Source organism: Amborella trichopoda, chromosome 7 (genome assembly GCF_054954075.1).
Source record: "Amborella trichopoda isolate Santa Cruz 75 chromosome 7, AtrichopodaSantaCruz75HAP2 v2.0, whole genome shotgun sequence".
Taxonomy (NCBI): domain Eukaryota; kingdom Viridiplantae; phylum Streptophyta; class Magnoliopsida; order Amborellales; family Amborellaceae; genus Amborella; species Amborella trichopoda.
Genome location: NC_142342.1, coordinates 33,730,492 through 33,748,459, shown reverse-complemented (window position 1 = coordinate 33,748,459; position 17,968 = coordinate 33,730,492). Strand labels below are relative to the sequence as shown.

General features: G+C 35.8%; 1 protein-coding gene across 1 annotated transcript; it reads right to left on the bottom strand.

Annotated features, from left to right (window-relative positions):
* Positions 1-15,835: 15,835 nt before the first annotated feature.
* Positions 15,836-16,826, bottom strand: LOC18432920 (Late embryogenesis abundant (LEA) hydroxyproline-rich glycoprotein family). The gene has a single exon (XM_006843019.3). The coding sequence runs from the start codon at positions 16,595-16,597 to the stop codon at positions 16,004-16,006; it is 594 nt and encodes a 197-aa protein (XP_006843082.2). The 5' UTR covers positions 16,598-16,826; the 3' UTR covers positions 15,836-16,003.
* Between the last annotated feature and the right edge of the window lie 1,142 nt (positions 16,827-17,968).

Here is a 17,968-nt window from a genome sequence, read left to right as displayed (position 1 = left end):
TGCACAATACTAGGGTTAACAACGACATGGGGGTAATATGGTCACTCACAATGAGCAAGGGAAATATGGCCTTTAAGGAAATAATCCAAAAATTTGGTCTTTAAGTAGAAGGGAAGACAAATGGGCGCCTCACCCCACTAAATTTTGAAGGACAAAAGGGCCGGCCCTCCTTTTCCCGCTTCCCCTCCAAATTGCTAACGTGGGAGCCCTTCGCTGACGTGGTCCAATATAGTGCTCTCTTTGGAGGGCCAATCATCGGTTTGTGGGCCTTGAGGATGCCACATCATGATATTCTGGGTCCCACCTTTAAGGATGTGAGCACCCATTTTGGTTTTCTTTGTAACATAATAAGAGGCTCTTAGTAAAGAGTAGAGAGTTGATCATTGAGCTAGGAAGGACGCGCGAGAGAGAGAGAGAGACGACAGAGAGCTTGAGAGTTAAAAGATGGGATCAATATTATAACATCAGCTTGGTTCGGCCGAAGAGGCTAAATTCTTTGGATTTTGGGCCTAGATCAAAGTGAAGCGAAGCTTTGGTATATCTGTTTTGGCTTACTTCGGCCCTTTTCGGTTTGATTCAGCCATTTTGGCCGACACGCTTCGATTTGATTGGTCTCTTGGGCCGAAGCATATAATTGTCATTTTTAAGGATGAGGTTTTTATAAGGCCTAGTTTTATAAAAACAAAATAAAGCCTCTCCTCAAATCCTTGTCCTGAAAGCACCTTTGGCAACAAAAAATTTCCATGATGGCTCTAAAATCAATTTCCAACACTGATAATGAAATTTGAAACTCGAAAAATGATACAAATCTTGTGGATATATGAACAAGGACGATCTAGATAATCTATTACAACATACATTATTTTTAGAAGTTGAAATCCTTGTTTTTTTCAAAATGATAATGTTCAAGCTATGAAGATTAATGTAAAGGTTTTTTAATGCTTAAATTGTAATTTTCGATGAGTTATGAGGTGAGATTTTACTTGTTTTGATAGAGCTACAGCCTCTATCAAACTATTTTTTAAAAAAAAAACAATTTGAATTTTTTATTTTCAAAATATTTTTTATTTTAATATTTTTTTATATATAAATATATACTTTATTTACATTATTATTTTTTATTCCAAAATCTTTCTCTAAATCGGTTGAAACACCAAATTACTTTGTTTTTCCAACAAAACCCAAGGCTCTGAAGTGAATCCAACAATACTGAGCAGGATGATTGACCTAGAGAGAGAGAGAGAGAGAGAGAGAGAGAGAGAGAGAGGGAGAGGGAGAGGACATTGAGGTTTCGGCCCTAAGAGAAGGGAATTCATAGTTGGATTTTTTTTGGGATGATTCTAAAATAGGTGATTTAGTCCGTTATTCACTCTTGTGAGAAATAAAAGTATTCTAAATTTGAGAGAGTTCAGTTCTGACTTTGAGCTTGTGCCCCATGCTCTTTAGTAGAGTCCAATTTTGCTACGGATTGCAAAAAGAGGCATGGAACATTCTCTCGTGGAAGGGGACAGAAGCCTTCAGAGGCATCACCCTCTCTCTCTCTATAGAGGCATCACCCTCTCTCTCTCATTCATTAATCTCTCTTTCTTTTAGAAAATATCAATCTCAACCTTTTGTTCTTAATATATTCCAAACTTTACATCTTTAGAGAAAATGTCAACTAGACCAAAGAAAGTTTTAGAGCCTGATGACCATCAAAATTGAGCTCCTCTTTAGTCTTCTTCCATGTTGCACTCTCTTAGTCTCCAATTTCATCATAATTAATATAAATCACCATAGAAATCGCAAACTCCGCATTGCAATATTTAATAATACTACACGAATCTCCTTCAATGATGAAGTCTCAGTGGATTGTAGACGAGGTGCTTGTAAAAGTGCCATTCCTTTTGCTTCATTTGTTGTGGAAGTACCACTTGCTTCACAAACGAATTTACAAACTTGTAAAATAATTACACACTCAAATGGCGCAACACAAGAAATTGTTTTTTAACCAATACATTGTATCTTATCACTTCAATTAAAAAACGATAGCATCTTGCATGCAGTATCACTTATATTAGCTTCATAAAATCATATGCATCATTCAAAACTCAAATGATCAAAGTATTATTTGGGCAAGACTTGGAACCTGGGAATGTATTGGTAACAACATTAAGCTTAATGGAGTTTAAAGAACTCAACAAATTAATCATAAAACATAAAGCACGTTGTGCATACCCACCACAAAAAGTAGTGTTTCAACTTATAGTAGTTCAGAAGTAAACAACTGGTTGATATACATACAATCCATAGACAAAAAAATATTTGAGGTGCTGAAATGCACAAACATAACCCAAACATAGCGGCAATATGATACAAATAACTAGTATAATTTTACTTTATTTTTTTAAAAAAGAGCAAAATCGAAGCACATCCATGAAAATCAAAAGTAGCAGCTGAAATGGGGTTTATCTGTGAGTTAATTCACTAATTTAGGGCTTATGAGAAAAATAGTAGCAAAAAAAATTACTTGCTAATTTTGAGTTTATCAGTAAGTAAACTCACTGATTTGGGGTTTATTAGGCAAAATAGTAGCAAAAATAGAAATTGAACACCCTGATTTGAGGTTTATCAGTGAGTTAATCGTTGGGTGTATTTTTTAGTTACCATGAAAGACTAAGTACATTTTGATGGAACCCAATTAATTGGAGGAGTGAAAGTGAGATAAGTATTTAACCAACGCCTGATAAATATCTTAACAGCGATGGGTAGGATATGCAAGCTCAATGAGCATGATTTTTGAAGATATTTGCAAAGATATACCCCTTGATATGATATGAAGGATATGATATGTCCAAGAGGGCCCCAATATGCCTTTAGAGCCATATTCGTCAGTCAACCAATATATGTCTTGAAATACGACTAATAATAATGAGACGAGTCAAACCATCTCAATGTTAGACAAATTCTATGATACATATACTCCCAAGGCTTATATATGCCTCTTCATATGATATTGGAGGAATTTGATGTACAATGACATGCTTTCTAATCTAACGTCAATCAAGTGTGTATATCTTGATTAATGATTGATGATTGAAGCTATCAAACCATCTCAACGAGAGACGGATTCTAAGATATATATACTCTTAGAGCCCTTATATGCCTCTCCATATGACAATTGGAGGAATCTGATGTGGAATGATATGCTTCCTAACCCATCGTTTATTATACATGTGCATAGTGATTAACAATCGATGATAAGGGATCATCAGACTATCTCAACATGAGACAAACTCTGGGATACATGTACTCACATGACTCGTATATGCCCATGAACTATATACGCCTCCTCATATGATATTGGAGGAGTTTGATGCGGTTCGATACTCTTTTTTAATCTATCGGTCAATGATAAAGTGCTTGACAGATGGAACATAAGGAAAACCTCACCATATGATATCACAATGAGGTATATCTATATTCCATGAGGTCTCGTATGACTTAGTCCAAGAATTATACAAATTAGGCATCATTCGGAATTGGCTTAACCCCAACATCAATATTCATTGATAGTTAAGATATACCTTGACCGAGACACCTCCCAACTTTTATGTTTGGGATTGATTTGAAAATTTTTAGGAATTTATATTTGAGGCATTATATTGCTAACCCTGAAGTTTCACATCATTCGGAGTTGGTTTAACCTATCTTCTGTATCCACTGGCGGTGAAGAGCCTTATGCCTTGTTTGTCAGATAAGAGCTAAGATGATCCTCAGCAACCAAAATTGAGATTTTCTCTTTCCACGAGAAATTTTTATATGAGACCAGGACCATTGGATTCCTAACTCAATGTCATATCACCCTTAAAAGTTGCGACATCATATTATTCTCTTAAGAGACAACGGCAAGCTCTACAACAGTCATCTGCGTAGAAAGGTTGACGGACAGTAGAATCTCCCAATATGTAGGGAGTCTTGAGCCCACATTTTGTGGAGGTGTGTATCATGACCCCCACTACAAGATTTTCATATTTCCATGGTCTATAATCTCATGTGGTGGAAGTAGTTGTACTCGCAATCCTCTTATTCGGTTGATGTAATTTTTAGCAGAGAATGATCGATTTCGGTGAATCATATATCTCTCATATGTGGACCATTTGAAGCGAGACCTTAAATATTGTGTTCGTCTCTTAGTTTTCTATCATCTTTACAAATTTCGTAATCAAAGGATTCATCATTAGGAAGCGGTAGAAGAAATACAAAGACATGGTAGAATTGTGTTACAACTGCTTGATTGACGATGGATAAAAAGCAAAAGAATCCCTTAATTTTCTCTGTGGTATCTTGGAGCTGCAAGTTCAAAATTCGAACATCAAATGGATAGACAATGGCCAGAGATAATCATCTATGAGTGCATTCAAATTTAAACGAAGCTACATGGTTATTATATGGAGACTAAATCATAAAAGATAAAAGTGTGTGGTCAACAAATGGATAGATATCAAAACCTTTTATGATTATCAACTCATGAATGTTTATATAAACCTCATTTCTCGATGAGGAAAGGGATGGATGGGTCAATCAGAGAGAGACTGAGATATACACATTACTTTGTGTGACCCATGTACGAAAAAAGAAAGTGACTGTATTCATTGTTAATTAAGAAGCAATCCACTAATATTGCTGCTTTCTAAATTATAATGTAAGGATTCGATTGAGAGAGAGAAGTTATTGAATTTAGACTCACTTGAGGCTCGATATTGAAAAAGGAACAGATCACACGGATAATACCCAGGCATTCAGTTCAGGTATATGGCTTATGTTATCCTTGATATTGATTTGGTTTTTGCGAGTTTGTTTATTTTCCTTCCTTAGAATCATATGTATAGGCTTTAAGACCCGATTCAGTGGTATTCGCCCTAGTTTTTAAGCCGATCTAAATTGTAAGAGAGATTTAACCCTCTGGAATTCTTCCGTACCAGGTAATATATGTAAGAGAAATTTATGTACGGACACTATTGAGGGGGGTTGGTTTCAATTATAAAATAGGATCACATTTGTCCCAAATTACGAGTGACGCCCCACTCCCACAACTTTTTTTTTTTTTTAAGTTGCCCTCATATACGGCAATGCAAATACTGGCAAGAGAGCTATTTTTTTTTCAAAAGAAAAAGAGTTGCCCAATGTTCAAAATACCAAACAACTCTCTGGGATATTGAGGCTAAACTAGATAAGAATGTTCAGTATAAGAGAAATAGAGAGGTTGGTACTTGGGAGAGGGAGAAGTCAGGCGAGAAAGAAAGGGTATTCATAGCATAGAAAAGCTTGAGAGAGAGGGAAACGTGCAGAGGTAGAGAGAGGTTGGAGCTTGAGAGAGGAGTTTTAAAGAGAGAAGGGTTTTTTTTTTTTGCAGGTGGGGAATACTGTTATTGTTGCCCCCTTTGTGCCTCTATGAAAGACTCATTTCAGAGGGGCGTTTTAGAGAGAAAGAGAGAAAGGTGTTTGAGAGAGAGAGAGGATTTTTGGAGGTGACAGAAAGCTTCATCTCCTTGCCCAACCAATCCATTTAGGACATCAATCCCAATCTGAAGACATATGATTTTAGAGAGAGAAAAGTGTTTTCATTTTATCTTGGCAGGTAAGAAGCTCCTCCTCTTGTCCCACTAAGTGGTTTCTACTAATCAATCCTCATAGAGAAGAAACAATATAATCACCACTGACTTCTATCTTCAGTTTCTTTCCTCTATCTTGTCCCTTTCTCTCTCTCTCTTCATTCTCCTTTACTGGGAGGAAAAAACACCACCTATTTTTTCTCTATAAGCCTTTTCCTTGTTTTCTCTCTCCAATCTCTTCTCTTATGGGCCAACTTTTGTGTCTTAACGTCTTTTCTCTCTTCTCTTCTATAATGAGAGAAGGAAGAAGAAAATCCTCTGACTTTTTGTTGTTAGTTTTTTTATCGCATTGTTTCTATATCTTTTGTTTTTAGGATTTTATTTCTTTTGCTTTTTTGAGGGGCCTTTTGGGAGGGTGAACCAAGGGTCTGCATTCTCTCTAACTGTAACACATTGTGGAATGGATGGGGTGCGGGATTTGCGTTGGTGGTAACTGAAAAGCATAGCACGCATTAAAAAGTGGGGTTTTTTTTGTTCAATGTATTTAGAGAGATGCCTCTTTCTCTCTCTAACTCTATCCTAGGCATATAGAGCTGTCCGGTACATCTTTTTTTATTTTGAAAAAAAAAAAATCCCTCCTTATGTTCGGTATTTACAGTGCCAGGCAGGAGCGCAACTTAGGAAAAAAAAATAGCCATAGTAGGGGGGTGCTGCCCGGAATTTGAGACAAACATGAACCCATTTTGTAATTGACAACCCTCCCCCCCCCCCCCCAAATTCACATTTTGTAATTTGGGACAAACTGATTTTGGGTTTATTTGCAAAAATCGACAAAAAAAATAAAAATATTACAACAGTCATTTGGGGTTATCATTATAATAGACAACAAAAACAAACAAACAAAACTCACTAATTTGGGCTTCCTGCTCTGTCATGATGGTGATAGAGCGAGCGACTGTTGTGAGTGAGTCCCTTGCTCTTCTTCAAACTAGAGTTTGCAAAGCAACAACTATGAGTGTGAATTTTCTTCTTCTCTGCGAGTAGTTTTTATAAAAGGGCTTCACGGGGTCCAACTTTCCCTACGTTGCGTGTTATCACATGGGTGAAAGAAATAGTTTGGGTGAAAGTACACCACTTTCACCCCTTGAGACCTTTATCAAATGCTAAATTAAACTCACCGATAATATGTGAGACGGGGTTACTTGGCAGAGTTACTTGGCCAAGTCCTAACACACTTTACTACATGTGAATTGGTATCCTTGTGTACTAATTGGGAGAAGACTTGATCCTCCTGTAAAAGCTACAATAATGAGGAATCTTGTGACAAAAAGTTTCTATTTCAGATAAACATTTTCTCCACATCAAGAGTTTTATTCCCAGCATGCTAATATGTTCAAAACATAAAAAGAAAAACTATAGGCGGCTATCTCATACTCTTCTTTAAGCTTGATATTTTTGCCTTTGAAAGACTTAGTGGCTACCCAATTTGGGCCATGTTGAAGCTTAGAAATTTTTATTTTTGTTTATTGTAGGAATGCTTGGAGCACCTTTGATTCTTCAGAGGCTGCCCCATTTCTAACATGGTTAAGCTCAAAATGATACTTTGCTTCTTATTACGATGGCTTGGAGACTGCCCCATTTTTTTTTTCCTGTTGAGCTTAGTTATTCTAATTATCTTATTTTCTTTCAGAAAATCTTGTGACATTTCGATCGTTGTTTCTTAGCTTACATTGTTGTCTTGCTTCATTTTAGTTACTATTGATGCATTTCAATCATTCTTCAATTCAAATATTCTCGATGTCCTAATTATTTTAGGAGAGATTTATGTATGAACAGTTTTTCTACCCAGATACTATGGTATACATGTAAAATAGAAAAAATGATTTCTTTAATTGGATTATATACTATAGGACAATTCATTTGTAGTACAATGAGGTCATAGTCATCTTTAGCCACTGGATATGAAATCCTATTACTTAGGTGTGTCACATATTTCAAGAAAATTTATTTTGGGTTTTGTGTACAATCAATCACACACCCTAGCTGTCAATTTCACATTTAATGATCAATAATGATTGTGATCTCCTTGTGCTAAAAATAATTTGTCTTATTGTATAGTTTCCTTATTTAACTAGCTTCAATTTTGAAGGATAGTAACACTAATTTTTCACGGGTATGTAGTTTGCTCTATATTCATGGTATTCCTCTCTCTAACAATAGCTGGAAATGAGTCAGGGGCCTGGCCCCCACCCTAAAATAAGAGGATCTTTGGCCCAAGGGCTGTGATAGGTCGAAATTAGGACCGACCTTTTTTTTTGTTTTATTGTTTTTTCTTCAATTCTGTCTTCATTTGTTTGGGACTGGCTTTGCCCCGACCTGACCCTAATAGGGTTTGGGTTGGGCGGGATGGCTCCAAGGGACAAGGGATAGGCCTAGGTGAAGAGCGGCCTGGGTCGTTGCCACTCTTAATCTCTAAATAATCCGTGCACTATTAGATAGTTTTCTAGCTTACACTCCTTAAGAAATTTTCCCCTTCTAGTAACTAGTTTTCGCGTGATACTATTAACGATGTAAGGTTTTGAAGACTTTACTACAAACTCCTTCAAGCACAAACTTTCCATATCTAATATATTGTTTGCCTTGTATTTTCCTTGTTTCTTATCCATCGTGCAATGTTGAATTATAAAAGGTTATATAAGGTTGTGACTTTGTTTTATAGAAATATGGTGCACCCAAAAATATGATAAAAAAGAGGGGCAGCGATCTAATACAACGGTTGTATCATAGTATAATACAACTACACTTCTAGAAAACCATGTTTGTGGTATTTGTATGGCCCAAAATTTTGTACACACACTCTTTTCATCTCAATAATCAATCCCCAAAAACAAAAGTTCAATTTGAACCCTATAAATGGTTAAAATGAGTCCCCTTCAACAACGAATCTTAGACCATTCATTTGGTGAATTTCAAGATCTTGGCTTTTAAAAACTCAAAATCATTGTTTTCTTTTTTAACATTATTCATCTAATGATAATAAATCCATCTAAAAAAATTGGAAAAGAAAAAATCTTCTTAAGGCCTAGAACTAAACATCTTATCAAAATGAATGACCTATGTTAATTGGGCTAAAAAAATACTTTCTAAGTTGTGTTTTCAAAATTTTCCTTTTTGTGATTGTTCATTAGAATGAAAAGAGTGTATATTTTAAAATTTCAATCAAACAAATAGCCCTAACATGATTTTTGAAGATTGTTACATTATATTACTATACAAGTGTGGCATAAAATCACTACTAAAAAAAGATTTCTCTAAAGTTGGAAAACCTTCTAATTGATTATCTCGACCACAAGATGTGTGGATATAAAGAGAAAAAGAATTTTTATTCCTAAAAATAGCAAATCTTATAATAATTTATTTGGATGATCTATTTTCAATATTTTCAAGTGTTTATAGATTTGCTCTAATTTGAAATTTTAACTTTCATGATTAGGTTTCAACATTTTCAAGCTATCATAAGGTTTCAGACATCTGAACTTCTTCTTTCATTTGAATATTGAAAATCCTTGTGATGGCAAAAAAAAAATTTGATTTTCATAGCTAATTATGAAATTTAAAGCTTCAAAAAATAGTATAGATTGGGTAGATTTATGAGTACTTGAAAATGAACTGCCCCAATAATGTATTTCATAATGCACCATATTTTGGATTGAAATTATTTTGTTTTTCAAATTCCCTTATCTCGAGGTCCAGATGATCAATTAAAGGGTCTTATAGCTTGGAACAACCTTTTATGGTAAGTTTTTGAAGTGTGCCTTAATTATATAGTATATGGTTGACACTCTATATCTTTTTCCATCTATATATATATTGATTAATGATGAAACTTATAAGAACTGTGCTAAGGATATCTCTCTCCCTGGTGGCTCTCTCTTTCTTTTTATGTTATTTTAGGCATTATCTCTCTCATTTTGACATGAGAAGATTTTAAAAACATTAAAAAACCATGGAGCACAATTTCTTTCTTTTCTTTTTTCCCCCACTTTTCCTCAACTGTCCATTGCATTAATAAAACTTTTTTTCCCCAATCCCATACATATTCAATGAAAATTAGGTGGTCTTTTAGTCACGTGATTTCGCTCTCACTTTCTCTCTACCTCTCTCTCTACCCACCCTTTCTCTTTCTCCCTCTCTCTCCACTCGACATCTCTCACTCTACTCGCTCTCTCTCTTTCTCTCTCTACTCGCTCTCTCTCATCTCTCTGTCTTTTCTCCTCTCTCCTCCCTTCATCTCTCTCTACTCGCCCCTTCTCTCTCTCTCATTCTGTCTTTTTCTCTCTAAAGCTGCGCAGAAGGGGACCCCTCTCAATTGCGAGGAAGTCTTTATCTCTCTCTATCTACAAATCTCTACAATTTCGAATTGATTTCATGGGTATCGAGTTTTGTTTTAGTTTTTTCTCTTGTTGGAACAAACTTTTTGTCGAGAAGTAGCCCAAGTCTCTAGGATTGCCAAGTTAGGTTTTCCGATTAAGTTTTCGAATACTTTATTCCAATCAGAAATGGTGGATCCTAGAATTGATGATAAAGCAACATATTTCCAAGTCATTACAGGAGTTGTGGACCTCGCTCTATGATAGAGATATTTGAAGCCCATGGTTGGGATCTTGAGCTCGCTGTTTACTCATTTACTTATAACTCTGAGCTCTCTGTTACTCCCTCTGGTTTGGATGGAGAGCCCTCAATATTAGGATTTTAAGAGCCAGAATTCAGGGGTGAAGCTAGGGTTTCCGACAATGGAGAAATATAATTTGTTTCATATCTTAATTCTCTTGGTATTTCATGGAAGGTTATACTGCTTTTATTTTTCTTATGGAGTTTAGGATTAGCGGCAGGGCCCAATGTTATGGGCAGCAAGTGGGGCGTTCTCATACTCCATAGGTGCTCTTTGATGGATTTTGGGGAGTCAAGGGAATGAGAGACATGAGGAGAATTTATCTAGAAAGTGGCATATTTGGTGAAAGGGAAAATCTAATATAGAACTTAGTAGTTGAATCTTCGGGTTCAAAAAGATAAGAAGGGATTTCTATTGATTTTTTCATGACATATTTTATCATCTCGAATAATTTTAGAAAGAGACAGAGAATAAGAGAAAGAGGGAGAGTAGAAGGGAAAAAAGACAAAGAGAGAATTGTAGGGTTCTTGGGAGCCTTTTTCTTGTGGAACCGAGAATCCCAAATACTGGGATCTTACCTAAGATCGCGTACATGATTGACTAAATGCGAAATAGATGATTATGACTATAAATCGAGTGTGAGAAATAAAGCAAACATAAAAAGCACACCACCACAACACATGATTTATGTGGCTCATCCCGTAGGTCTACATCTATGGCCTCGGCAAATAGAAATCCACTATCACAATGAATATTAAAATTTTGGATTACAAGAGATTATACATATCTCTAAACATTAGTAAAAAAACTCTCACCGATCTTCCCTTCTAACCTCGCACTCTTGATCAAGCAACACCGTCGATCAATATTTTCCCATTGCTATACTGCTATTAGAAAGAATACATTGAGAGCAACCCAGAGACTTTCTCTCTCTAAAAGTGGAAACTTAAACAACCCAAAATCTCATGGGGATGCCGCCTCTCTCTTGGAGGCCCAAAATCTCATGGGGATGCCGCCTCTCTCTTGGAGGCTATGTCTATCTCTCTTGGAGACCCATCTCCAACTCGAATATCCCATCCCATAGACTCCAAAGTGGTGATCCTCAAAAGGATGGGTGCCTTCTTTGATTTTCTTATATAGATATTACTTTCTTACTTCTTAAGAAAGTCTCATTTCTTTTTACCATAATAACCTTAATTTTTAGAAGAAAATATGAGTATGGCGATTTGGACTATCACCAAACCTAACAATTTCCACTTTGATAGCAAAATCATCAAATTCATCTTGTCAATCTTTCATTAAATAGATTCTTGATTTCTTCATACTTACCTCTATTGTGGAATTTTCACGAACCTTTTGCTTCTATTGTGAAATTTTCACAAACATTTTTCCTCAATATTTCTCCACCTCAAATTATGTATCCATTAAACTCCACTATCCATCTTTTTCTTGATATACTCCTTAGCCCCGTACACACCTTGTGCTTTGATACTAATTGTAGGGTTCTTGGAAACTCTTTGCTGGCAGACCCGAGAATCCAAATGTCGGGATCTCACCCAATGCAAAGTAGATAAATACAATTATAAATCAAGTGTAAGAAATGAAGTAAACATGAAAGCACACCACCACAACACATGATTTACATGGCTTACCCCGTAGGGCTACATCCACGACCTCGGCAAATAGAAATCATCTATCATAATGAATAGTTCAATTTTGAGTTATAAAAGATAGTACTTCTCTCTAAACATCGGTAAAAAAACCCTCACTGATCTTCCCTTCTAAACCTGCTTTTTCGATTGAGCAATACGGTCGATCAACATCTTTCCCACCTTTATACTGCTATCGGAAAAAACACCTTGAGAGCAGCTAAGATACCTTTTCTCTCTAGAAGAGGAAACTTAAAGAAAATCCCATAAAGATGCCGCCTCGCTCTTGGAGACTATGTCTCTCTCTCTTAGAGGCCATGTCTCTCTCTCTTAGAGGCCTATCTCCATGTTAAAAATCCATCCCATAACTCCTAAAGGGGTTATCTTCAAAAGGATGTGTATTATGTCTTCCTTGATTCTCTTATATAGATATTACTTTCTTGTTTCTAAAAAAAATCCATTTTCTTTTTACCATATTACCCTTAATTTTTAGAAAAAAATATGCGTGTGGTAATTTTGACTCTCACCTAACTTAACAAGAATGAGAGAGAGAGAGAAGGCAAGTAGAGAGAGATGGTGGGTAGAGAGAGGGAGAAAAAGACTGAGAACGAGAGAGGGCGAGTAGAGAGAGATGGCGGGTGGAGAGGGAGAAAAAGACAGAGAGAGAATGAGAGAGAGAGGGCGGGTAGAGAGAGAGAATAAGAGAGGGCAAGTAAAGCGAGAGATGGTGGATAGAGAGAGGGAGAAAGAGAGAAGGTAGGTAGAGAGAAAAAGAGAGAGGGCGGGTGGAAAGAAAGAGATAGAGAGAGAGAGTGAGAGAGATAACATGTAACCAAAAAATTGAAAAGGGGAAGAGAGAGGAAAATGATATTTTTTTCTCAAATTCATTGACTCTTTTATTGGAGTAATAATAATAATAATAAATACTATTGTAGTCTAGGGTGTAATATAAAAAATAATGGAGGCTAGGATGTCTAGAAAGTTGATTTTCGAGGGTATCTATAATTTTCCATGAAAAAAAAAGGATTTCGAAAAAATATATATAACATGGGTATTTTAGAAATAAACCCAAAAGATGGCAAGTATTTATGGCCAAAAACACTTTTCAATCCTTGCCAAAATGATAGAAAACATAAAAATATATATTAATTTTTTTGGATTATATATAGGAAAAGTATACAACAAGACCATTTGCCATTGGGATAGTTACTTGCTTAAAGCTTGTTCGTTCCACCAAAATCAAAGATTGTATAAAATGCAGAAGTTGTAGGGTTCCGGCGCTATGATGCCGCAATCTGACATAAGTTGCATGCAGTCCGGCCGTTAATGTGGTATGAGTTTCGGTCCAGCAGTAATATGTGCTGGGCTCTCTTTGGTGATTGAGCATCTACGGGAATGTGGCACCTTCATGTTCTAGCAAGAGTATTTTTGTCCTCCAACTATGACTTTTTTTAGTGCGGGGTTAGGGGTTTGGTCTTTGCTATAAAAATCAGTTTTGGGGTAAAAGTTGCCATAAAAAAATTGGTTTGAAGAAGGTTGTAAAGAAAGTTTAGTCAATGGGGGTTTTTTGTAAATTTCCTTATTTTTAAACAGCCCAAACAAATATTTCACATTGTTGTTGCTCCAATTTGAATATGATAGTTATTGCTCCAATTTGTGAATATGCATGACCAAAAAAACAGGACCATCTAACCAGTAACTGCCTGGTTAGATCGGAACCGGCTCCTTGCCGGTTAAGGTTTTGGACGGTCTTGGTGATCAACCGATATTTAAAAGAAAATTCAAAAAATATATATAAAACCTCAAAAATAAGGCATTTGATTTGTAATATATTTTTTAATATTCTTTACATTATGGTAAAATTTTAAAATTTTTTTGGACATTAATACTCACTTTTATATTTTCCTATCTTTTTCGAAAAAAATTTAAAATACCCCTAGGCACAAATCTATTCTTTAAATCTATTTTTTTTAATTAACTTTCAATTTCATTTGAATGTATTTTGTTTTAATCATTATTTATATGCTTTTCATATTTTAGTAGATTTTTTTTGTGTATGTTTTTTATTTTTTCAACAATTTTTTGAACGCCCGGGACTTGTCCGGTTAGAACATTTGAATCAGCAGATTAACCGGTTAGGCCGATTAAACTGCTTCCGTCCCCATATCCGATTAACCGTTCTGGTTCGATTTTTGCGTCTACTGCGCATAACTAATGTGACTTGATGTTAAGAATAGGACTTGAGCGTGAGTAATTAGCAGTTGATATTACCATTGCTACATTTGAAATTTATTTAGTACTGCTTAAACAAAAACAAATTACTATTTAATGCCATTGATTTGAAACCACCCTTCACCCAAGACCACATGAAAGCTCGTAAAATCCATCTACCATCGCTGTGAGGTTATTGTTGAGTTGCAGAAGATGGCTAATAAAGCAATGGCTTCCACCTCTTTCATTCTTACCCCATGGCTTTAATAACGTGCGTATTAGCGATTCTAAGCACACTCCCAAACACAACCTTATCAAGATAAGGAATGGAAATCAAATATAACATGTCATTGGCACAAGCCCCCTTTCTAAAGTACTGATTTTAGAGGCAATCGTTCTATGAACGATGATCGTCAGAGAAAGAGAGCGAAAAAAAAAAAAAAGTTCACAACTTCTAAATAGGGGGAAAGGTTTCTATACTTCCCCATATTTATGCTTTCCCTGCCATCCAGCGGTCCAATTTTCATCAAGAGAGCTACTCACTATTTGATCTTAGATCCGACATCTCAAAGCATTTTATTTTTTAGTTTTTTTTATACAAATTGTATGAATATAAAAGTTGGTACGTGCCATATTTTCAGTGGGGTGCACCTATAAAAATATTAAAAATAATTTTTTGATAAAATATAATGATCAAAATACCCTTCGAAACTTTCGGGGTGTTGTTTTGGTTATTTTATTTTATTGAAAATATTGTTTTGTATTTTTCTCTAGTGTGAGTTTAAGAGAGGATTGGACGTACAAAATTTAGTGTCAAAAAAGTTTATAGAGAAAAAAATTAAAAATAAAATAGTGTAAAGATGTGACATTGTGATCGGAGCAATCTTAACCCTCCATTCAGAATGGACGGTTGGATAAGGGGAAATATATAACTTTTATGTTGTAGGAGAAGCATAGAAAGCTTGCCCTTAAATAGGTTATCATACTGTAAGTAAATGGAAGGAAGATAACTTAACCTGAAATGCTTTCACCTATAGTCTGAGAAGGCATGGCAGCCTCTTGGGTGGAATTGTGAGGTGTCTACAAACCCGGGATCATAAATGGATTTGGGTACCATTCTGATAGCCTCTTTCATGATCTTTTCTATAAGTAGAAAAAATACATGGTCCTCAACTTTATATATTCATACTGTAAAAGGGAGCAAAGCTTGTGTTTTTCTCCCTCATTAATAGGTCTGGGACTCTCTTGCCGTCGTGGACGAAACGAACTAGAGAAGTGCATAAACACGGAGCGAGCCAAAGAGTGGGCGGTACAAAAACCCTTATTCTTATTGGGCGCTACAAAGGACGCCTAATAAAATTGTGGATTAACACATTACCCCCCACTTTTGGCAATTACTTCTAGCAACAATATTGTTTTTCCTTGTTTTTATTTGGATGATTAGAAGCTAAATTCACCGCAAGACTGCATATTCAAATATACAAGATTATTCCCCATTCTCATATATTCACCATAGTCGACAAGTCTGAAATTGCATAAAAGAAATAACAAAATAGACAAAGATGAGAATAGAATAGTTGATGGTTTTTTTTTTTTTATTAATATTATTTTAGTTTCACTATAGGAATCGAATTTGAGATGTAACATTACTAAGTATTCTTTACATCTTCGGGCCCGAAAAAATTAAACCCCAAGGACACATGACACTATAAAAAATAAACCATTACACTTCAATTAAGAGAGAGAGGTTCAAAGATATACAAACTCCTCATCAAAATCAAGCACCAACAAACCAAAACATAAATCAAATCCAATCCAATCCACTAAACCATAAATCTCAAAAAAAAAAAAAAAAAAAAAAAAAAAAAAAAAAAACCTCAAATATCTACGTTGCATTCTGACCCCTGAAACGCCTTTGAGGCGACTACCGGCACCGTCGACATGCAGGAAACCCTCAACTTATAATTCCTGGATTTCCATTTTCCCACCTTAAATTGAACTTTGCCTCTCACATTCACCTCCAATTCAACCTGTCCTGATCTTTTCTCCAGTCTCAAATCGCGTCCTGTGCCATCCTGCACCCAAACACCCTCTCCTCCAGCTTGCATTCGTATTTCGGTCTCGTTTCGCTGTGGTTGGAAGAACCCGCTTATGGTTCCCCAAGCTATGGTGTGGCCCTCGAACGACACAGACACCTCTAAGGTGTCGTAGTAAACTGAGACCCTCTTGTTGGGGTTATCTGCTCTCATTACGAAATCGAAGCTCGAGTTGAGCCTGTCATGCTTGAGCCCGAAACGCTGGGCTGACGCACTTTCAAGAGAGTAGGTGAGAGTTGCAGGTCTTATGATGAGCCACACCGTGAGCACCGATATGCCAAGCGCCACAACTACTGCTAGTAGTGCTAGCGCGCAGCATCGCACCATCCTACCTCGCCCACCTCGTGGTTTATCCCCAGCATCCACTGGCATCATCTCTCTAGCTCTTGCTCTCTCCCTCACCCTGGTTCTGTACTCTATAGCTCTTGCTCTCTCACTCTCCCTGGTTCTGTACTCTATGACTTGTATCTATCTCAGGATGTATGTATATGCAGCACTCTTTCTTGTTCTTTGTTTTTTTTGTGCTTCTCTCTTTTTTTTTCTTTTTTCTTTGAGAGAATAAGTGCGTTTTTTTTTTTTTTTTTTAAGAGAATAAGTGCTTCTTTTTCTCTCCTCTCAGTCTTAGATGTTTGTTGGCGTGCAAGTTCTTCTATATAGGAAGCTCTAAAGGTGAATATACGAAACTTGCCATTGGAGGGATTTCTTGTTTAAAGCTTGGCTGTCCACCAAAAGCAGAGATTGTATAAAATGCAGAAGTTGGCCATCACTTTTCCTTTGTGCGTGTGTCCTTGTTATATCTATATCCTTAAGAGAAACCCATTTAGGGAATAGGAGAAGGATGCGGTATTAATGAATGATCAATATTTTGGACCTTATGTTAATGTTTTAATTTTTTTAAAGAATTTTTCCCTGCCTGTTTTATCTTTAATTCGATAGTCTTTCTTGTAAGCCCAAATAAATATTTTACATAGTTCTGTAGTTGGACTTTCAAACTACCTAAATACGTCAGTCTTTATGTATTTTGGGTGTTTCAAAAATCATAAATTTAACTTTCAAAAGGTAATTTATAGACTTTGTAGTCATATATCATCTTTGATTCATAAATCAGGTCTATAGTAACAATGCTTTTTTGCTCATGATTGTTAATTTTTATTTTTGGATTGGTGATGGCACGTATAACTTATTGGCATTATGATAGATTCTCAAAGAGCGGGCATCATTTTGATCGACGTCAGCTCTAGAACAAGCTCCTGGGATCGTAAAAGGGGATGTGTGCCAATGAATCTCAACCCTTCTTTCTAAATCTCTTCTCAAGAAAATGGGAAACTAATTGTTAAAAAAAAAGAAAAGAAAATTAAAAACTAAAAACAGCCATATCAAAAACGAAAAACATGTTAATTCTATTTCATAAAATAGCTTCTCACGTGAGAGAAGGGAATAAACACAATGGAGTATTTTATAGGCTTCCAATGCCCGCTTTATTTAGCTTGGGTTTTACTTTTCCTTTATTCTTTTTTCTTTTTCCTCTTTCCTCTTTCTATATATTAATATTCACAGTTAAATAAGGATCTTTGTAGGAACATTTTTCTCCTTTAATTGGATTGGCGTGCAAGCCATCCCTCTCTCACCTTCTAGTTCACAACCAACTAATTTATGTCCCACTTTTCAACTTTTATTTTTTTGAAATTTGCTTTTGTCTTGTTCAAGAATGTAGGGTTCATCCTTACCTATATTTCTACTTTTCTG

What these genes read in the sequence shown, in the direction of transcription:
- LOC18432920 (XM_006843019.3), bottom strand. Translation starts at nt 16,597, where the DNA reads ATGATGCCAGTGGATGCTGGGGATAAACCACGAGGTGGGCGAGGTAGG.